Raw genomic sequence first — 22,954 nt, 5'->3', positions numbered from 1 at the left:
TGATGACTTAGATGTGCAACACATGAAGTAACGTTTTTCTTCAATCAATGAAGACTAACCCTCTAAGTGTGAAGAAATTGATTCTCAGAACCCTACGAGTGTTGTATGCGGTGTCTGGAATCAGCTTTCTTATACGGTGGGTTACGCCACCAACCAAAGTTGAAATTTGAGTTTTTCTTTATTTTTGAAATTCCTCAGTTTTTCAAATTCTTCAACTTTGCATTGTCTTCACTCTTTCCTTCGTTGTTCTTCATTGACTATATATATGAGTTTATGTCCTCTACAGCATTCACTTATTGCTAATTCTTCAAGTTGTTTTTTCTGCTAAGTGAATGTGATCAGACCCTTATCCCCCTCTATGCTAAAATCAACCCAGTCTGTTCCCAAATTCTTCATGTGCGTTCTATTTGAAACTCGTTCAAATTCTTCAATGTGTCCTTGTCAGCTGAAGAAATTGCGAACGCAACTTTAAAATATTCTTATCTGAATTTTCAGCGTTTGCCACTCAAACCGTTACTCATTGCACGATATACTTATCTATTCACCCACGATCTCACACGATCTCCACCTCTCAGTACGTGGGTGACACATGTCGCACGAATGAGAAGGGTCAGGGGCACGTTCGTCCAATTTCCTCGGACGAGCAGTTTTTCACCTCAGCTATAAATACCCCCTCCCCTCCTCACTTCGTTTTTACTCCGCTCGACCTCACTCCCTCGCTCAAGCTTCTCAAATCCTAGCTCCGCCGCTACCTCCATCGTCGCCGGTGAGGAAGAGCTTCACTGCCTCGACCTCATCGCCGTCATACTCGCACCGGCCGCGGATATCTTCTCTCCGCCGCCGCCGTAGACGTCTTCCTCCGCCAAGTTAGGGTGTGGAAGATCTGAGCTGACGAACTTCCAAATGTACACCTTTTGTTCGTCGTGTTCTTCATCAAGGGTAATTAAAAGTTACCTTTACTGCATTTATTTTACTGATGATTTTCATCAAATCTTCAAAAGGTGTTTATTCTTCAACCTCCACACTCTAACCACCTAGCACAAATCTTCAGTTCTTGATATGTTTCTCTAAGTGATGTTTTTTCTTCATGATTCCTCAATTGTGTGAATCTCACGATCCGCACAACTCTGGAACCTAAGTCAAAGAATGCTTAGTGAAATTCTTCAAGACACATTGGGTCAATTTCCTCAAACTTGATCAGTTTTACAAAAAGTTCTGAGAACGCATATGACCTCTCCAAATTCTTTGCACCTACACTCTGTTCACAGGTACACATGTCTGTTGTTGAATCACTAGGTTCTCATCAACTTAACTCATTTGCAGCATTCCTCGAAGAAAAGCTGCACACTTCTTCAGAGAACTCAATTGTTCAAATTTCTCAGCTGAAGAAAATGGCAGATGGTAAAAGGCCACAGAAAGGAGGGAAGAAGTTTGAAGTCAACACTGCCTTTGAGATCCCTGATGACATCTATCTAGGGTACTGCACGCCTGATGAGGCAACTCACGGCAAGGAGACTAAAATTGAGCGCAAAGTGCGCATACAGAGGATTGAAAGAAGATGGGCAAGAGAATGGAGGGAGTACAGATATGTCACTCTAAAATACATGAAGAAATTCTCTCTTCAACCTCCATGATCAAGATCTCCTCTAGCACCTGGTCAAAGAGCTGATCCAACAAGCCTTAAATGTGGTGAGGATTATGTTGATGAATGGGCCAGGCGGCAAGCTAAATTGGCCAAGCAAGCCAAAGAAGCAGTGAAGAAATTCAATGAGGATTCTGCTGCTACCGCTGCCGAGGCTTCTTCAAGCAAGAAGGCTATGCCAAAGAAGCCAGCCCGTAAACCTCCAAGTTCCTCAGCAATGCCCTCACGGCCAAGTTCTTCTTCAATGCCCTCACGGCCAAGCTCCTCGGTGCCACCAAGGCAAATTCCTCAGACTGCACAAATTCCTCGGGCTTCAAAACCCTCAGCTCCTCCGGCAAAATCCTCAGCACCTATGCATCTCGCCACTTGCCAAAGGACCACTGGCATATCAATTGCCTCAGGAGCTTCAGCAAGTTCTTCAGCTCACCCTTCATCAACTGGTCCCACACTACTGAAAACCAAGGCCACTACTGGACGAGGCACTAGACCAAGTCCTCACAAGAAGCAGGTGGTCTTCCAAACTCCATCTGATGATGAGGCTGATGATGATGAATTAGCTGATATCATCAAGGGCAGACAGCAGCAGGCTGCTAGAGCCAAAGGGAGTGTTGTGCCCCTTCTACTGGATCCGAAGAAAATTCTGGATTTCATCGATCTCTGGCACAAAGATCCCAATGCTCCAATGCCAGAGTTGGGCCTCACTCCTGGACAAAGTCGCATGATGACGGCATTCATCGCTGAAGAAAAAATGGAAATATGATCAAACCAGAGTGGCTAAGAAAGCTCAGTATAAAAAGCAGCACTTTCTGAAAGATAATGTTTTGAGTCTTTCACCTGAGTAGCTCATTGGACTTCAATCTGAAGTCAAAAAGCTTAGTGATGAATTTGACGCCTACAAGGTAGAATGGCTGGGAGCCAAGGTCAGATTCGTCAAGATTGCAAACAAATTCACTTCAAGTGTTGCTGCTCCTATGCACATTAAAGTCACTCCGGCTGAAGCATCTGCTCAAGCCACTGAAGGAAATGACAGCACCGCTAATGAAAATCAGGCTGTTGATGAAACTACAAGTACCAGGGTTGCTGAAGAAATTCCAGCCGCTGAAGAAACCGCCAGGGCAACCACTAGTGTTGCGCCTGAAGAATCTGCCAGGCCAGCTGAAGCATCTGTTGCTGCGCCTGAAGAAATTGCTCAAGACAGGCCAACTGCATCAGTTGTGCCTGAAGAAATTGCCCCAAATACCTCTGCTCCTCCTGCACCTACACCAAGTCCAGTTCTTCCTTCTGCTCTGGAAGTGAAGAAGACCAAAGCTGCGGAGCGAGCTGATCTGAAGAAGAGGAAAGCATCAGCTGCCTCAGAATCTTCTGCACCCAAGAAGGCGAAGATTTTGACAAGCTCTATTGACAATCCCATTGATGTTGTTCCTCTTTCAAGCATTCCATCAAAGGAACTTGTTCCTTATGGTGAAGAATATCATATTCCTGAAGAATCTGCCGAAGAAGATCCCTCTACTGCTTCCACAGAGCAGATGGATGAAGAATTTGAAGCTAATGTTATCACTTCAACTCCTCAGGTATCATCGCCAACGCCTCAGTTCACTGCTGAAGAGGCTGGCGTTGAAGAAATGGAAGTGGATGAGGATGTGGACATTGGCTGCACCACTCCAGTGATGAACAATGATTTTTGGGATAGTCAACACCCCAACTCTCCTATGTTTACACCACTACAGCAAATTCCTCAGTCCCCAGCACCAACAGAAATTCAGATGGGCTCTGAAGAAATCCATAATGCCCCTTCCATTCATGAAGAAATTCCAACCACTAGTGCTGATGAAAATGTTGCTGAAGAAATGGAGGCCCAGGCTGCAAATGAAGCAAAAATTAAAATTCCTCAGTCTGCGGCTCCAGAAATTGAGATTCCAGAGGTTGTATTGCAAATCACTGACACTCCTCATCCCCATCCCAAGAATCCATTCTCCAAAACTCTGAAGTTCAAGGCTGATGCCTTTTTCAATGAGCATGTATTATTCACTGATTACAATCCCTATGATTCTGCTCGTTTGAGGAGGAAGTGCTTCTTGACAGGATATGGAATCACTGTCTTGCTTCACGCTAGTCCTCGCTGCTATTCATGATGCTAGACTACTAAACTTATGCACTGACATCTATGATTGGAATGAAGAACTTATTCTTCAATTCTATGCGACACTGCACATCACAGGCAATGCTGAAAATGTGAACTCATGGGTGTTGGACTGGATGACAGAGAACACTCACTATAAGGCACCGACCACTGAATTGCTTCGTGCCATGCCTGTCAGTCCTCCCCCAGAAGGTGCGCGTCTGATCTATTCTGAAGCTAAACTATCTGATCACTTCGTGCAAGTGTTGATGAAGCCATTGAAGCCTGGTCAAGCCTCAAGGAAGAAATTCCTTGTGAAGGAATTCCAATATGTGCCAAGGAATTGCATCCTGACGAACACATTGAGTCCAATCAAAGGCCACGATTCTAATGGTGAAGAAGTTGTTGGCATCATGAAGAATATGCTTTTCAACATCATGCACGGTATTCCAGTGAACTACCATGATTTCTTCATGAGGACTTTGGCAAACGTTGCAATGTCCCCGTTTGAGTTGAAGCCTTACGCTCCCTGGATTATGAGATTCCTCATATCAAGGTCTTCACTCAACTACAAAGCTGACTCAACCATGGCAGTTACTTGCCCCCAATTGAAGTCCTCAAGCGGACATTTTCCTCAGCTAATGAGAAGGGCAAGGCCACTGCAATTATTGATGAGGGTAATCGTCCATTGGATGGACAGTTTCGCAAAGCTGCTTCATACTCCACCAATGATGACTCCGCCACTCATGATTCTGCCGCCAATGCATCTAAGCAAAGTCCTCAGGCAACAGCTCCAAGGGTGATGACTGATCATGAGCTTCTCCTCAGTCTTCATCAAAAGGTGGATCACAATATAAATGGGTAAAGCGTCAGTTTGGTTCTATTCTTCACAACATGACTGCCACATATAATTCAGTGAAGAAGAACCATTACGACCTCAATGAAGTTTTGATCGCACATGGGCTATTCTGTCTCATCTCTATGGTGATGAGGGTCTCAAGCAGATGGGCTTCAAGCAGGACTTTGGCTGGTCTAAGCCTCCTCCAAAAAAATTCAAGAAGGTTGAAGTTCCTCCTTTAGTGCCCAGTTCATATTCCTCATCCCGCGATACTGATGAAAATGAAGATCTGGATGCCACTACGGCAGGCCCGGCTACAACAAATGACCCCAACAACGTGACACTCCTCCATCGACTTCGTAATGAAATTCTTCAGGGGCGTTAGTCCTCACTTTTTGTCCCTTTTGGTCATTTGATGACAAAGGGGGAGAAATTTGAGTTAGTCATCAAGCGGGTCTATATATATATGGGCATTTTTTTGTTAAGTTGCAACTCTCGCTCTTCTGAAGCTTTTTTTGTATGAGTTATAAACTTAAGTCCGGTGGTGACCTTATACTTTTGCTCTGTTTTTCTCCATGCTATTTCCTCATTATTGTTATGCACGCATGCTGAATTACATCAGTCACCATATTTCATCATGCATTTCAAATTCTTCATTTCATATGTTAAATGCGTGTATGAATTACAAGATATAGGGGGAGTTCTCCATGATTCTACTCTTAAATTGTGCATTGCTTCAAAAGCAAATTCCTCACTATGCACATCCTCAAGGGGAGTTCTTCTATATCTTGCAATCAAATTCCTCAATATTGAGTACTTTCAATTCATATGTTTATCCCCGTTGAAAACTTAAACCTATATTGTCATCAATCACCAAAAAGGGGGAGACTGTAAGTGCATCTAGTGCCCCTTAGTGATTTTGGTGTATTGAAGACTTATAGGTTAAGGGACTAATATGTTTGTGTGTGTACACAGGCTCTATAAGTCAATGAGGAGTTTGATATTTACAGTGAAAGTCGACCCCTAAAAATGAATGTCTTCGACTGAAGTTTTTGATTCTACTGAAGACTTTGAAAGTGAAGAAATTGGTGTGGCCGTGAAGACTTGGATATTCATGCGAGGACTCTGAAGCGTGAAGACTTTTGTTTTCATAGTTTCATTTTCTTCTTCTTGAGTCATAGGAAACACTGTACTGTTAAAGGGGGTCGAGGTAATACTAAGGAAATTGATTTCCAAGTGATGCTTATCTCAAAATCCTACACCTACCCAATCCTTCGAGTGAAGCCATTGGAAACCTCATATCAGTTCAGTCGATTTTTTCAGTGACAGAGACGAAGATCTTCTGGTCTCTGAAGAATTTGTTCTGACTGAGGACTTAGGAATTCGCCAGTGCAAATTGCCTACACAGTGATGAACATGATAGCCATGAGGAATTCAAACCTCAAATCCGACCATTGCTGTGCCACGCGCTAGCTGTCCAAAATATCCTACCACCTAACGGTCATATCAGACAAGGGCATTTATGTCTTATCATGTCGGGCTGCTCCCTAGGCTATAAATAGCCGCCCCTACAACCACTAGCTGGTTGGCTGCTCCGAGAGAAACTGACGCTTGTCATTTGAGAGCATCCCATCCTCCGAGGACTTTGAGCGAAAATCATCAAGTGAGGAAAACCCAAACCTACAAAACCCAAAGTGATTGAGCATCACTGAAGAGATTGTTCCTGTGTGGAACCGACACTTGTTACCTTTGAGGACTGTGTATCCTCCAGACGGTTAGGCGTCATGGTCTGAGCATCCAAGAGGAATTGTGGATTGCCGAGTGACCAAGTCTGTGAAGGTTTGGAAGTCACCTGTGAATACTTACCACTACTATCGGGCGATGTCTGTGTGATGTTAGCTCAAGGAGAATACAATGAGGACTGTGTGTCCAAGACTGTGTGTCCTCGAGTTTAAATACTCAGCCGCTCCAACCAGACGTACAACTGTCACAGCAGTTGGAACTGGTCTACCAAATCATTATCTTCACCAAGCCTACTGGTTCTATTTCCTCAACCCTTTTCATTTCCTCAGTTATGTGTTGATGAACCTAATCATTACTGTTTGTAGACTTTGATTGAAGACTTTCTCTAATTCCTCAATCCTATTTCTTCAGTATGTTTTGTCTTCATCCTGCTTATCCTGTGTTTACGCTTTTCTGTACTCTGTGTTTGTCTTTCATTTCATCATGATGACTATGCTGTTACTTTGTTATGCTTATACCTGAGTACTTATTCCGCTGCAAGTAGTTCTTCACTTAGGAATTTCCTCACCCTGAAATTCCTCACTGAAGAATTCATAAAAACCGCCTATTCACCCCCCCCCCCCCTTAGTCGACCTAACGCACTTTCAATATGATTGGTGGACACGCAATGAAGGTTAAAGTATTTCATCCGGACTACAATGAGCATCGAGAAGTCGTAATGAAGACAGTGAAGGATGGACGGGCAGCCATCACAAGGGGTTGGCCTAGAGTCGTGCGCGCATTACGCATGGAGGAGGGTACAATATGGGCATTCCGTTTCAGCTTTTCCAGCAACCAGAATGACTTTCGCCTCTCTCTTTACAGTCTTTAGTACAACTGTGGTTCATCATTCTTTACTTGATGCTTCTGTAGTTCTTCAGTATATGTACCTGTGCATCAAATTATGCATTCGTGGTTGAACCTATATTTGTAATAAACATGGTTGGATATGAAATAAGTGATTGCCTACTAACAAATTCAAAACATATGTTTTTTAAATTAGGGATTAATTACAGATTAATCAAGGATTACACTGCACACAGTTGGCGAAAGCGAAAAGTCTGCGATAGGCCTGGGGATCAGACACGTTTTTAGGATCCACTACGTGTGCGATCGATCTCCACTGCGCACACGATCAGCCAAGAAAAAACGTGTGCGATCAATCTCCACTACACACACGATCAGCCAAGAAAAAACATGTGTGATTAATAATAGCATCGCACATAGTTCTTTCTTATTAAATGTTTGCGATAGTCACCTTATCACACACGCTTCGAAATTATATACCGTTTGTGATGTTGTGCACATCGCAAATGTTTGATACTTCTTGGATTAACTGTGTGGGATGTACATACTAACGGAAACGTATTCCTTGGATGGACTGTGTGGAATATACATATGAATGAAACGTTTAGCGGGGACTGACTGTGTGAGATGTACTCACGACCGGAAACGATTTCGCCTGTATATTTTTTTGCACTACTGTACGTATAACCGTATTTGAGCGCTTACCGGTCGCACACGACCTCATTTTGCCGAGCGTGTGTGCCAGGAGGGCATATCCCCAACGGTTTCTGGGTCGTGTGGGAAGGATCCCCTTATCGCCCACACTCACTTGGTGACGGTTCCAAATGTCGTCGCGGAAAGGGGTTAAAAACCGTTTGTATAGCACCGACGCGTACCAGTGTATAGACAACCAACCTAGTGCAAACAGGAAGCCAACTAAGCATGACAACTAATGCAAAGTGCAGAACATGTGAACATCCAACTAAAATATAGGGATGCAGCCAACTGAGCAGGCAACTTGTGCAACTGAACAACATATATACAACCAACCTAGTGCAAACAGGAAGCAAAACTAAGCATGACAAACTAGTGCAAGGTGCAGAACATGTGGACAGCCAACTAGTATAGGGATGCAACCAACTGGGTAGAATTTTTTGCAACTAATCAAAATATAACTACTCCAATCAGCCATTGCATTGCACACATCTAGGACACGTCTACCAACAAACAAAAGGACTGGTAGAAGGCTGGTAGAAATCATGAACATTGTAGGTTGTTTAGTCGCCAACAAACGGTCCTGAACAGATCTGAAACCCCTGCACCCGAACAACAAACAACAATGAGGACAAACGGGCACACATCGGGTGCTATGGACGAGCATCCCGTGGTGCCTATCATACCCGTGCCCTTCCCCACCTACATCTCTATGCCATGAATCCCCACCACTGTGGGGGCGTGCTACCGAACAACAGGAGAGCACTCAAACCGAAGGGGATAAAGAGATGTGCAAAATCGACACAAGTGAGAGGGTTTGGTGTTTGTTTCGAACCCTATGAAGGGGATGAAGGCTTCCCTCGCAGTCCGGCGCATCCGCGCAACCGCAACAACCCGCAACAATGGCGGTCCCCCGTCAAGACAGAGAAAGGGAGGAGAAAGTAGAGCATACCTGCGACGCCGACCAGCACCAGCGACTCCGCGCAGATAGCCACCCGCGACCCCGCCGTCGATTTGAGAACTCTGTCGGGCCTCACCTGTACCGCGACCCGTTCGGTGGAGAAGAAGGCGAAGATGAAGGAGAAGAGAGAAATGGGAAGAGAGCACCAACGAGAGGAATTTCAGGCACATATTTCGAAACCGCCGCCCACGACCCCTACTCCTGCACCCCTCTATCTCTTACAGGTGGGCCACAACGCGTCCGGATGCAGACAAAACCGCCCACGGCCGTGGACGGCACCAATCTGACCAGGTGCCACCTGGCCGCGCGGGGGGCGATCCGCAGCGTGATCGTGCGGCCAGAACGGGGCGCCCGTTGCCTTCGTTTAGTTTTTTTTTTTTTGAGTAATTGTCTTCGTTTAGTGCGCGTGCATTTTTAAGGTTTTGGGCTTAAAATATGACCTGGGCCAAAGAAAATTATCCCTCAAATGGGCCACGTGTGAAACCTCGGACGAGCCGAGCAGGCCCTCGCCCAACCGGATAGGCCTCGTGACTGGCTTGGAGAAATCCACCCGCAACTCCTGCTGCTTGCCACGGCAGCTGCCAGCTGCCGGGAGCATCTGTCCTTCTTCGCTTCCGGTGCAAACTTGTCAACTTCTCTCTCCGCTGATCGCTCCCTGCTTATTACTTGTCGTGCCACACCAGTGAACCCCCGCCCCAGTCCACTTCCGTTCCGTCTCGCTCCCCACCCTTTCATGGCCGGCGCCACCCTCGCCGCCGCGAGATTCCCCGCGGCCGTTGCGCTCCTCCGCACTCGCCGCTCCCCGGTGGTCGCCGTGCCGCTCGCCCCGTCCGGTCTCCGCCACCACCGCCGCAGCGTCGCCATGGCCACCGGCGCCGCGCCCTCACCCATTCCCGCCTCCGATCCGCTTCCCAAGGTACGTGCGCGCCCCAAAGTGGAACCTAGTTTTACGCCAACGTTAGGGATGGTGGGCATGTCCTGCTCTGCTCCTGTCCTGTTGATAGTACCTTGTTATCCTCGGAGGAGAGGCCCTGATCCAAGCCTGGAGACACCAAAGCGCTCTAGAACCATGTTACTACTGCACAGGAACTGCAGAAAGTTGTCGTAAGTAGGAAAAAAACTCTACCTTAAACAGGGAACCAAGTGGACTAAAGAAATACCCTGGGTCCTCGGAATTATTTGGAAGCGCTCTTCCAGCTGACGATCCATAACAGGCCTCCTGAGATGTGAAGTGTGGATCGTGTGTGACTTCAAATTTTGGTGCCTCCGTTTCTCTGCTATCCATGTCTTCAGCCAGACTTCCAACGGGGCCAAATAAACCTGTGAACTGTAGCGACCGTTGGGCAGATTTCAGCTAATGAATCCAATTGCCATGGGTTTAGTAATCACCAAGGATGGACCCCACATCTAATTTTTTTTATTGGGTTCAAAATTCTGAATCAGCCTTGAAACAGTTGTTCCTTCTTTGATTTTTTAACTTGAAAATGAGGGTTAGTTTATGCAAGTTTTGAAGTAAGAAGGGACGTTTACACGAGGGTCTCTTTGATCCCAAACACTTCCCTATGAACTTTGGAGGATTGAAATCCATATGGTTCTCTCTAAAGAGCCCTTTGCACTGCACTGAAAGAAAATTTTCTGTTGACTCAAGCCTCTTCAAGAGAATCCTCTGTTCTTCCTATGCGTCATGGTAATCCAACAATAGTAATATTCATATTATTTATTTAAGAAATATTTTTCCCATACCATATATCGGCTATGGGGAAAACTTTCAATCACTTCGTTTTTCATACTTTCTAATAGTTTTGGCTATATTTTACTTGATTTATACTTGTTATTTCATCTTTTGTGGATTGGTTACTTCTCAAATTTCCTGGGAAACAAGCTAATAGTCTTAACTTTCTTCTACTTCAGGTTTCTGATCTATTTTTCCGGTCAGTTCTCTCAAACATGCAAAAAGTTTATTTGAGCAGGAATCCAACTGCCGAAAAGATTCTGGACCTTGTCCATTCTTACGATGGGGACCACATTTGTTTTGATCACTTTGCTTTCAGAACATTTGGGGTGAGTACTAGCTTAATTTTTAGTTGGCTTTCTACATGCTCTGTGTTACATAATGCAAAACTGTGTGATTTTGATTATTGTTATGACAATTTCCCGTCTGTTATAACTGCAGGTTGATGGTTATGGTATAGACTCACTTGCTGAATTTTTTACTGATTTTGGTTACGAGTCTCGTGAAGAACTAAGGTTCCCAGCGAAAAAACTAAGAGCACTATGGTTTTCCCCTCCCAACAATGATGGATACACCAGAGCTGGTATATATGGACCTTTGCCAAGGATATTCATTTCTGAACTTCTTGTAGATGAGCTGAGTGCTCCGAGCCAGGTGATACTCGACGATTACTTAATTTCTTCAGTTTGTTTGTCTAAGATATTAGTAGTAGTATGGACAACTGTTCGTTCATAATATGCTTGTAGGGCTAAAGGAATTTCAGACATAGCTCATAACACTTTTGTATGGTTGAAGCTGAAGAAGACTACTGAAACATATCACCGTAGAAAAAAATGCTTTCTGAAAACCGTTTCTTCTTAGGTTATTTCTGTAGTTCTGTCAGAGTAAATACTCAGAGATGAGTAGGTTCTAATGTTCTATGCACTGGCACTAGTGTTAAGATATTTAGTTTGAAAAATCTGACGTTAACCTCGGCTGTCAGGGAATTTGACTACTGAGCTCTGATATGGCTGCCACTAGAGCTGCTTTATTCCCATCTTTTACTCATATATACAACTGTGTTTTATTTTATCTGTTACTTTTTCTCTGCAGGAAATTATACGGAAATACATCAAAACATCAGCTAATGGAAATAAATATGCTGTTCTTGCAAGTACATTTGGAGAGCTGACATGGGAGAAGCCCACTTATTCTGATTTCCAGGTTTTATCTAGGTACTCATGTAAATACTCTTGACTGCTTCAATAGGCCAGGAGCTAAATCTTATGTTGGTCACCACAAAACTGTTTGCGTATTATGGCTGATTCTGTGCAATTTCCATAAGAAATGGAGTTGCCTTTTTTTTCATTTGCTTAGTAGTTTCCTGATTCCGTCTTTCATACATTTATTTCTTTATTCTATTAGCCATGTTGACTCTCCATACTTTCCATTTGGACACCAGGGAAAGTGAATATGCTGGATGGACTCTTGTTAATGGCTATGCACTGAACCATGCCACAGTCTCCACTCATCGCTTAGAGTCAGATATCAGAAGTATTAGTAAATTCAACAAATTTGTGGAGGACAACGGGTTCAAGTTAAATACAGAAGGAGGAATTTTGAAAGGTCTGTTGCTGATTCCTGAACCAACCAGATTTTATTCAGTGTTAGTGGATAGAGGTCCTTGGCCACACATTTGTTGAATTTTGACGAATTGCTACCTATTTCATACCTTAGCTACTTGTATTGAAAATCTGAATCTCATTTTATTCCAGGGCATTACAGCTAACCACAGTTTCTAGTAGCATTGGCCTTAGGAAGAGTGTACTTTTGGTTTCCTGATAGGTCTTCCTTTTGTGGTTATATATATGGATGAACTGTTAGCTAGATCTCAAATAATAGCTTTTCATGGACATAAGATCACTTGTTTCTTTGCATTTATTTGACATACTTTCTATCTATCTATTATGTGCGGCTTCTTAGAATAGCTATTAGCTGAAGGATACATGTCCACTTAATTATTGTACCACGGTTTTAATAGAAACTGATTTACTATATAATTCAACAGTGAGTCCTGACGGTCTCCTCCAGCAAAGCTCAACTGTAGCTGATTCATCATTATTTACTTTTGCGGATGGAATCACTGAATCTATTCCACGTTCCTATATTGAATTTGCTGAACGGCTGCCACTTCCACAGTTCAGAGATTTGCAAGATGAAGAGGTTTGCACAATTTGTCACGAATGTATCGATTATTCCGTACTCGCCTGTTTTCTTTCCTGCATAATCCATACTTGGAAAATGTACTGCCAAGTGTCGAGATGAGCATGACTGCGACTTTGCATCTGTAATGTTTATGCTCCCCTGTGCCGACTTAGTAATAATGTCCCATCTCCCTTTTGAATGAGAGTTGTAGGTTAGTTAATACTATCATCAGAGTATTTATTAATGGTAGTACAATACTACACTCTCCTGCATAGGATATATTTGCTGTAGTATTACTCGGCCAGTATTTAGTTGCCCCCCTAATCTGCTAGTGAAATTACTGCTTTCTTACTTTCTGAAGGTCAAGGAACACCACAGGCGCGATGGTTTTGAGGTGGGCAACGCAGACAAGATATTTGAGAGCACTTCAAAGGATCAGCTTACCAGAAGGTCTGCATAAGCGGTGTACTCTTGATCGAACATTCTGCAGGCGGGCCAACGAGCCTCTTGGAACTTGGAAGTGTGTTGAATGCATGTGTTGTGTAATCATTGTATATGCCATATGCCTTCAAGTGGGTTGAAAACAGATGCTCAATAAAGATATATATTTCCTAACGATGTTACTCTCTTGTATATGGAATTCAGCTATCTCTGTGTATCATTAACCCTATACTGATACTATCCGGGAATGCATGAAATAGTCTAATGGAGTGAAACATGGCATGATGGTCAGCTCCTTTTCTAAGTTGTACAATCCTAAGTTCTTACTCCCTCCGTTCCAAAATAGATGACTCAACTTTATACTAAAGTTAGTATAAAGTTGAGTCATCTATTTTGGAACGGAGGGAGTACTTATTTACTCTTTGTGAAGACATTTTTGAGAAAGTTGCGTCCCTGCAACTTTTGTCGCAGGCCAAGGCAAGTGCATGCATGAGAAAAGTGGATGGAACTCTGTTTTCTGCAGAAGATTCATTGCTGACTCTGCCACGAAAGGTACGCTTCACTATTGAAACTCTAAGCAATTTTCGAAATCTATCTAGGTGAGACTAGTAGCTGGAAAAATGATCTTATATTATGGGATGGAGGGAGTCTTTCTTTGACAATAACTTCGGATAGAATGTGGATCTGCTCCCTTTCGTTTATGCCGCCACTTACAAATACAGATGTGTACACTACATCGTCAAAAAAAAAATCATGAGATCAGCTGCATAGTCAAAATGTGCAAATGCAAATATACCTTAGATGATCAACATATAACAACATACTCCCTCCGTCCGAAAATACTTGTCATCAAAATGGACAAAAAAGGATGTATCTAGAACTAAAATACATCTAGATACATCGTCTTTTATTCATTTTGATGACAAGTATTTCCGGACGGAGGAAGTATTTATTGGGAAGTTTGTTTTCGCCACTGACCTGTATATTTCTCATGTTGCATCTTGGGGAATTTCTTCCTTCCTCCACTGCCCACTCACCCAGCTTGTTTGCCTCAACGAAGATTCCGGCTCGGCTACGTGGCAAAAACGAAGTTTTTTTTTTCCAGTTGTGTCGACTATTCAGGCAACAATAATGGCACAAAAGGCGAGAAGGCAAACAAGTAAACAGTCAGAAGTGCCAGAATGAGCATTTGTTTAGCAGAACTTTTGGCTGTTGACTCTTGGATCAAAGTGAAGGGCACAAAGAGAAGCAAAAGCAGCGGCCTCAAAACTCCACTTTTCATTTGTCTTTGATATAATAAATGTCCCCTTGAGACCCGGATGGCCTCCTCCTTTCCGCATTTCGTGGCAGCCTCTCTCTCCCTTCAGCCACATTTCCTGCGCGACCAAGTATTTGTTTGTTCGAATCTGACAAAGCTGTGCTTCGCATGCAGAGATGAAACCACCTTGCCAGCACCCCGCATCTGGAGAGAAGAACCTGAAATACAAACATATGGAGGATGCCTTGGTTAAACAAATATGCTAGAGACAAACTATTGCCATCTACTTGTCTTTTCGCCAATATTAAGCCATCAGCTTTCTTCCTGAGATCACTAGAAATGCACGTAGTAGTTTCTGTATATTTGATTGATATTATCTTTTTACCACAGATTTTGCATCACTGAGACTTGCATGATTCTTACTTTGGTAGGAAGTTATAGGTCATCCCTTTTTACAGTAGAAGTTGCTGTTCTATCGAATATCCAATTCTAAGCCCGGGCTCAGCTGCACCCGGTCAAGAAACAATTCATAAAAAATTCAAAAAAATTCAAATTTTTTGTGCAAGGTAGATAATTTGGTGCATGAGATGCGCTCCAAATTTCAGAGCATCTGGACATTTGAGTAGCTCTCAGCAAAAAAGACAAATTGGATCAGAACAGTATATGAACAGTACACTATTTAACATACCCCAAATTTGTCTAATGGATTTTATCCTTTCCTTTTTACATGTCCATTTATTAATCCATCTTTTAGAGAACTTGACTAGATTATCTGTTTAAACACTCTGAAGAGTCTCTGCATTATCCATACATGGCAGCACTCCGTCAGGATCCACAGGCTTTTTTTTTTGAAACGGATGCAAAAGATTTGCCTCTTCAATTAAATAAGGGAGAGAAGAGTTTAGAGTTTTACAACGCACTCACAAATAAGCGGCATGACAATTACTCGTACAATATGATGTTCCCTAACTTTCTTGCGCCAGCAGTAACCCAAAGTTTAGCATCTTCTAAAATGCTGGTTAGGAGGACCGGCGGTGGTGCGCTTTTTCGACGGAATACGCGGGCGTTTCTCTCATTCCAAATGGTCCAAGAAACGAGCATGGTGAGGGAAGCCATTGCGTGGCGGTGAGGGTTGCGGTCGTCGGTTCTTTTTTGCCACCACTCAGTGACGGTTGCTTCTAACTGCCAATCGGAGGTGTTCATGTGCGTGAGCCCAAGCTTCTCGATGATTGATCTCCAGAGCCTAAGTGTGTAGCGACACTTGACAAAGAGGTGTATCCTCGTTTCTTGTTCTCTTTTGCAAAAGCGGGCAAGGGCCACAATTTGGCCAACCACGCTTCTCCAAACAATCGGCAGTCCAAATCCTATCTTGCAAAGCCAGCCAAGCAAAGAATTTAACCTTTGGAGGTGCCCAAGCCTTCCACACCATGCGGTCCATGGGGGACAGAGTCAGGCCTAAAAATTGCGCTTTGTAGGCGGTGCTTGCCGTGTAGATCCCATTGCTCGCGTTCTTCCAAATGATGTTGTCTTCGGCTTGCTCATCAAGGTGGAAGTCATGCACAAGCATCCAAAGGTTAAAGAATTCCGAAATGTGGTTGACGGAGATGGCAGTGTCATGTTTGATCTTGAGGATCCAAGCGTTCCCCTTCAGAGCCTCACGCACCTTCCAATTCTTTCTCTTCGATGCCTCATAGATTAGTGGTGCAATGTCCTTGGGCTTGCGCCCCAAGAGCCAAGGGGAGTCCTAGAAAGGTGTTTTTGCGCCGTCGCCGACAGTGATAGTCGTAGATGCATAGAAGAACTGGAGGTCCTCTTCAGTGCAGGGGTTGCCAGAGCCAACCCATAATCTGCGGGGCTCCTTCCATTCATACCATGGCCAACAAAGCCGCAACGCCCGTGCAAACTTGTCGGTATCGAGCACCCCAAGGCCACCATAATCTTTTGGTCTACACAGCATTTTCCAGTTGACCTTGCATTTGGCTCCCGTGGTCTTCTCCGCACCCGACCAAAGGAAGGCCCTATCAATCTTGTTGAGTGTATCCAGAATGCCCTGCGGCACAATGAGAGGCGTGATAGAGAAAACCGCTTGGGAGGAGATGACGGACTTGACGAGAGTCGTGCGTCCGATAGCAGTGATGTTTTGCCCATCCCAAGTGGTTAATTTTCCGGCTGCCTTGTCCACCAGGTATTGGAAATCCACCGTCTTTAGCTGCCAAACCGAGAGAGGTAAGCCTAGGTATTTCATCGGGAAGGAAGCACGGATCACCGGCATATTCCGAAGAATGCGCTCAAGGTCAAGATGGTTGCAACGAATTGGCACGACCGGGCTTTTTTGGAAGTTGGTGCAGAGGCCCGTCACATCACCAAAGCCTCGTAAGATCGCAGCTAGGTTGTCAATGTCCCTCTTGATGGGCGCCACAAAGACCATAACATCATCCGCATACAGGGAGGTTCTCATCACTGCTCCCCGGCCACGAAGCTTATGGAGGAGCCCTTTCCGCGTGGCGAGGTCCAAAATCTTATGTAAAGGGTCAATCGCAAGGACAAACAGGAGGGGGGAAAGGGGGTCCCCCTGCCTGAACCCGCTCCCGTGCTTGATCGGAGGGCCGGGCACCCCGTTTATCATGATTCTCAATGAAGATGAGGAAAGAAGTGCCGCAATCCATGCCCGAAATTTAGGTGGGAACCCTAGCCGTTGCAGGAGCTCAAGAAAGTATCCCCACTTGACCCAATCAAAGGCCTTCTTTATGTCAAGCTTGAGAAGGAGGGCAGAGGTTCTCCTCTTGTGTAGGCGCCGGGCAAAATTTCGAACATACATGAAATTGTCATGGATGCTTCTTCCCTTGATGAAGGCGCTTTGAGCATTGGAGACAAGTTCATCCATGTGGGGAGCAAGCCTGAGCGAGAGAACTTTGGCAATGATTTTGGCGATGGCATGAATAAGGCTAATGGGTCTGTAGTCAGGAATGCCTTCTGCACCATCCTTTTTCGGTAGGAGTATAACATTGGTGGAGTTGACCCACTGCAAATTGGAGGTGTGCAAAGAGTCAAAATGCTGCACAACCCTCATGACTGTATGCTTGATGATTCCCCAACATTTCTTGAAAAACATCCCCGTGAAGCCATCCGGTCCAGGCGCCTTATCACTAGGCATCTCTTTAATGGCAATCCAGACCTCGTCTTCTATGATGCTATCATCAAGGTCTTGCAAATCATGAGGCTCGGTGCCAAGCTCCTCCCAATTGAAATCTTTGTTGCTCGTACCTCTCCTCCCCATAACCTCTCCTCCCCATAACCTCAGAGAAGTGGTCATGTACGATCTTCTCTTTTTCTTCATGCTCGGTCACCCAGCCATTAGCGTGCTTAATCCAGTGAATGTGATTTTTTCGTCTGCGGGCATTAATACGCCGATGAAAGAACTTGGTGTTGGCATCCCCGTCCCTCAAGTTGATAATCCTAGCACATTGATTTTTTCTTGCCCGCTCAAGCACAGCCAAGCTAATCACCCTGCGCTTGAGCCTAGAGCGTAGGTCACGCTCCTCCGGGGATAGAGATCTTTGCTCTTTTAGATGTAACAGCTGCACACACAGCACTGTGGTCTCTGGATGACTCCCAGCACATAATGACACGTTGTCAAGGCCCAAATCCAGTGGTGATATCACACACCATTATTATGGATTTGTATGAGCTGAATGTCACACACTCACATACACGTGTGCAAGCATTCGGATCATGCATGTACAGGTGTGAAGCAGACGAGATTGCTGACACTTGCAAAGCTGAAGTTTCAGGTTTGTCGCATCCACTTTACCCCAAGTTTTCCTTTCAGAAAAAGTTACCATGCAAGCTTTTGCGAAACTTCGTGGTACTCGCCTGCTGATCGAGTTGCACATCTGAATGCACGATCCAGTGGAATTTTAGCTTTACCTAGCAAGTGAGTCAGTTCTTTTTTTTTGAGAATGAAATGAATCAGTTCCATTTACTAGGTCACTGATTTTTTGGATATCTATATTTAGGTTCAATATGAAGACAGAGCAGAGGATATTGGTTCCAGTTGCAATTTATATTTCTTGATAGTGAGAAAATAAAAGGAGTGATAATTACCAAATCATAGATCGATTAATGAAGTGCTTTAAAATATGATGTGATCTTCAAAAAAGTTTACTTACGATCTAGTAGCCACGTATTTTTGCTATCATTCTATGTTTACGTCACTTCAATGTTGCTACTTTCTTATATTCCTAATTGTAGACGTTAATTCATAGCTGAGATTTAGCTCATCTACTCCTGGGTGAATAGTATAAATCAAAGAAAAAGAAATGAAATTTCTTGAGAACAAAATGCTCGAATCTTCTAGGTACTTGAAATTTTAGTGCCGAGGTGACTTCGGCAGGAACTCCGTCCAGGAAAAACAAATTCGAAGCTCCAAAATGTGTTATTTGTAAGATCCGATTTCATTATTTTTGTATCGAGCTCCTGCGATGTCATCTCGCCACCAAACTCTACAAGCACCTAGAGAAGTTCAGGCATCTTTGGTGTCCAAAAGTTTAAAATATTTTGATTTTTTTTGCTATTTATTTCCGAATTTGCACGTATTGAAGCAGATGCACCTAGGTTTGGAAATGCTACCCTAGGTCTCTATTTGTCTCTTATAGATTCTAAGGTAAAGGTTGTGAGATGGATAAGTTCCATCCAGGTTGTACGTACGTTCTATGCATAGCTATCCGGAATCATCTTTTCCCACTATAAATAACTCTGCAATGCTGTCTCCATCATTTGCACGCAAGAAAAGCAACAAGAAATGTTTAGAATCCCACGTCCATCTCTAGCCTCTAGGTTTAAACCCCACCACTGTTTATTCTAACCAAAGGGTTGCATGTTGGATAAGAACAAATTTGTATTTTTCCGGTTCATGACGTTCATATATTTATATGTTCCTTTCTGAAAGCAAGTTGTACATCCGAGTTATTGATATATTTGTTTGGAATGTACATGTGCATTCTTGTAATATAGCACTGGGTTCAATTAATCTTGATTTTATTATTCTACTAGCAAAAGAGCATGTGCGTTGCAACGGGAAAAGAAAATACCGCACACCGTACGGCTTCTGGAAAAAAAAGACCTCAATAGGTGTCGAGGCGACTATCTCTCTTGACATAAGGTGAGAAATCTGCATTTTTCATGAAAGATTTCGTGGAGATGTACATGCACGATTATCAATAGTTTTTTCTTCGTCTTCAATTTGGTTTTGGTGAGGTGTTCATTGCAATCCGGGTCGGTGTCGGTACAAAGGAAAAGATGGATCGTGCACTATTGATTAATATTGCACATTAAATAGCATTTTTAAAATATTTAACAGGTAAAATAACATCATATTCATATTCTACACATTTTTTCTAATCAAATTTCATATATAAGATGTTAATATTAGAGTTAGGTATTAAAAGATAAGGGGTATTTAGAAAAAGTAGGACAACGCTAACGCCCACATGTGTGGTGGTAGCCAAACTTGTTCACACGTCATATAACACACAGACTGCGCCACCTCACCGCATGCATGCATGTGGGATTTTTTTGAATTTTCAGTTTTTAAAATATTTTATCTGTTAAATGAAAAATCCGATTAAACACCGTTTTCACCATTAAATCCCTCGCGATGAGATATTCGAAACTAGAGTCATATCAATATATTTCTACGAATTTTTTTGGTTAAAAGTTGTCAGGTCTATTGCATATGAATTGCCATGATGTTTACACTGAAGTTGCCATGATATATTTCAGCTATTTTCTTTTATATTTAAAAGTAAATTTGGCATATTATAAAACGAGGAATTAAGAAACTAGACTTGCCATAAACCATAAACTAAAATTGCCATGATACATGCACTTAAAATTGCCATGGTTCATACAAAAAATAATTTTTATGGTCAAAGTACTGGAATTGTCATCATCAAAAAACTAAAATTGACATGCTCTACAAACTAAAATTGCCACATGGCAACATTAGTTTAAGCAATATGACAACTATATTGTAAACATCATGGCAACTTCTAGGTAAAAAAAATTCGTCGAAATATATCAATATGGGGTCTACTTTTGAAGATCTCGTCGAGACGGATTTAATGGTGAAAACGAATTTTTAATTTGATTTTTAAATTAGGAGATAAAATTATTTTTAAGTCGAAAACCAAAAAAATTCGTGCTGATGTCATCTGTTTATACGTGGTAAAATGAGTGGTGATGTAAGCGTTAGTGCGATGTGCAAGAGGCCACATGTGTGGGCGTTAGTTTTTTCAAAAAAGTATTAATTGTTCTAGATCGATTCCATTATAAAAACGACATGTGGTTTTCCGCTAAAACGCAAAAACGGTTTATTTTCTGTCACTTAATGGTGAAGTGCGGGTTATTTACCAAAAAAGGGAGGGGGTTTCCGTGAAACAGTAAAACAGTTTGTTTTCTCACTTAAATGTGGATGGCGGGTTAATTACCTGAAAATAGAAGGGGTTTTCTATAAAAATGCTAACGTTGAACGGGTAGAAGCAATCCGAACTTTATTAGTAGAGATACATATATTTAGTAATTACACGTACTTGTTAGTATATTTTACAAATGGCATCCATACAAAAATAGAGGCCCTGTCGAAAAGGGGGTGAACTCCCAACATGATCTTCATAGCGCGAGAGACGCTCAAGCCGAGCTTTATTGACCACATGGCATTCTTCTTGGTGTTCTCGGCGAGCTTAGTCCGCATTGCGACGGTCTTGGTCTTGTTGATCAATACATTATTGCTCTCCTCAATGCGCTTCACATTCTTGACTAGCTTGCGTCGCTAGGCGGCGTGCATTGGTCTTGTTGATCAATACATTGTTGCTCCGCTCAATGCGTTTCACATTCTTGACGAACTTGCGTCGCGGGCCGGCATGCATTGTTGAGCTTGTAGCGCAATGCCTGCTTGTTCCATGCGTTGAGCTTCTCCACCTTGGCGTGCGAGTTGAGCTTGAGGAGCTTAGTCTTGCAAACTTCGCATCTCTTCTCGACGATCGTGTTAGTGCTTGGTCATGTGCTTCATGATCACGATGTTTGTGAGCTTCACGATCCCGTCGTTCACAATCAGGTAGACGTTCTTGAGCCAATTGTTGTCAGGCGAGGTGGAGCTTGATTGGGCTCTTGTACCTCTGGATGGTGGTTTCATCTTGATTAGTATGAACTTGATGAGGAGGAGTGCTTTGAGCGGTGGGAATTTGATGACCTTCCAGGGCAGTGTGAAGTCGAAGTGTTGGACTTGTGGTTGGTAATTATGGTGTGTAACTCGTCCATTTGCTCTTTCAACCTTGTATCCTGATGTTCATCTTGGCAAATGTCGGCTTCACACATTTCACTGGTGAGGTTGGCAACACGCTCTTCCAATCTTGCATTGTTGCTAATTATTAGGCCGCGGAAACCCAGATGTTGTTCTTTTGTGACATAGGTGAAAAGGTCTACTTGGTCTTCAAGGTCTAGATAGACAAGTCACACTCGAGCAATATGCAAGTATCAAAAGGAAATGAACTATACCAAAGCTACCTATTTCCGATAAAAGCGAAAGATCGTAAAACCTCTTGATTGACAATTGGAAATGAAAGATAAATTTCACGAAGAACCTAATCCACACATCTACACACTCACAACAAGGCTATATATGGAGCTTGGTAAGGTTAGTGGAAACAAAATCTAGCAACAAGGGGATCAAGGTATTGAAAAGATTAGTAAAGATCCGCAATGAACTCAAAGCAACAAAGTTGATCACGAATGTAATATTGAGAAGTAGGAACTCACTCAAAGATAATGGGGGCTTGTGAAACCAACGGAAAGAGCATACAAGAATGCCCTATCGAAGACTAAGCTCGTGTTGCACAAACTCAAGGAGAGACGATTGCTTGATTGCACGATAGGGCAAATGTTCGCAAACTTAGCACCACTCCACCGACTTTCAAGCTTGACGTTTCCCTATAAGAAGAACATTTATTTATTTTTCTCTTTCCCTCTTGCTTAAACTTTCTTTCTTACTTTTTGAACATTTTTCTTTCGTTTGCTTTATTTCTTTGTGCCTTGAACAAAATTGCAAGACAAACTATCACAAGATATTGCACGGAGTAACCACAAGACACCAAATGATGTGTAAGATGTCACCATGCTTCTCATGTTCATGAAGCCCAAAGTACTCAAGTAGCTCGTCTCAGTGGGATCAAAGTTGGTGCAAAGGGGGGCAAAGAAGAATGAGGATTTGTGGCACGCAAGTGCGGGGGCATGCATGCCCTGGTGCCTGCCTTTTATTTTGGTTTCCGATTTTTGAAGTTTTAGATATTTTAAACAAAATTTTCAAATTAAGTTTTGTTTTCATATTCATGTTTCTCATGACCAACGCTTTCAAATAAGATCCATTTTGAATATTTTTTGATGTTTTTTTAAAGATGTTACATTTTTTATGTTAAAACTTAGTACGAGCGACCGATAGAAA

General features: G+C 43.1%; 1 protein-coding gene across 1 annotated transcript; it reads left to right on the top strand.

Annotated features, from left to right (window-relative positions):
* The first annotated feature begins 9,465 nt into the window (after positions 1 to 9,465).
* LOC123120132 (uncharacterized) lies at positions 9,466 to 13,373 on the top strand. Its single transcript, XM_044540151.1, has 7 exons — positions 9,466 to 9,758; positions 10,754 to 10,903; positions 11,016 to 11,228; positions 11,667 to 11,788; positions 12,016 to 12,179; positions 12,622 to 12,776; positions 13,120 to 13,373. Exons 1-7 carry the CDS (start codon positions 9,576 to 9,578, stop codon positions 13,216 to 13,218), a joined length of 1,086 nt encoding a protein of 361 aa, XP_044396086.1. The 5' UTR covers positions 9,466 to 9,575; the 3' UTR covers positions 13,219 to 13,373.
* Positions 13,374 to 22,954: the final 9,581 nt, after the last annotated feature.

Source organism: Triticum aestivum, chromosome 1B, assembly GCF_018294505.1.
Source record: "Triticum aestivum cultivar Chinese Spring chromosome 1B, IWGSC CS RefSeq v2.1, whole genome shotgun sequence".
Taxonomy (NCBI): domain Eukaryota; kingdom Viridiplantae; phylum Streptophyta; class Magnoliopsida; order Poales; family Poaceae; genus Triticum; species Triticum aestivum.
This window is presented reverse-complemented; position numbering and strand designations above follow the sequence as displayed.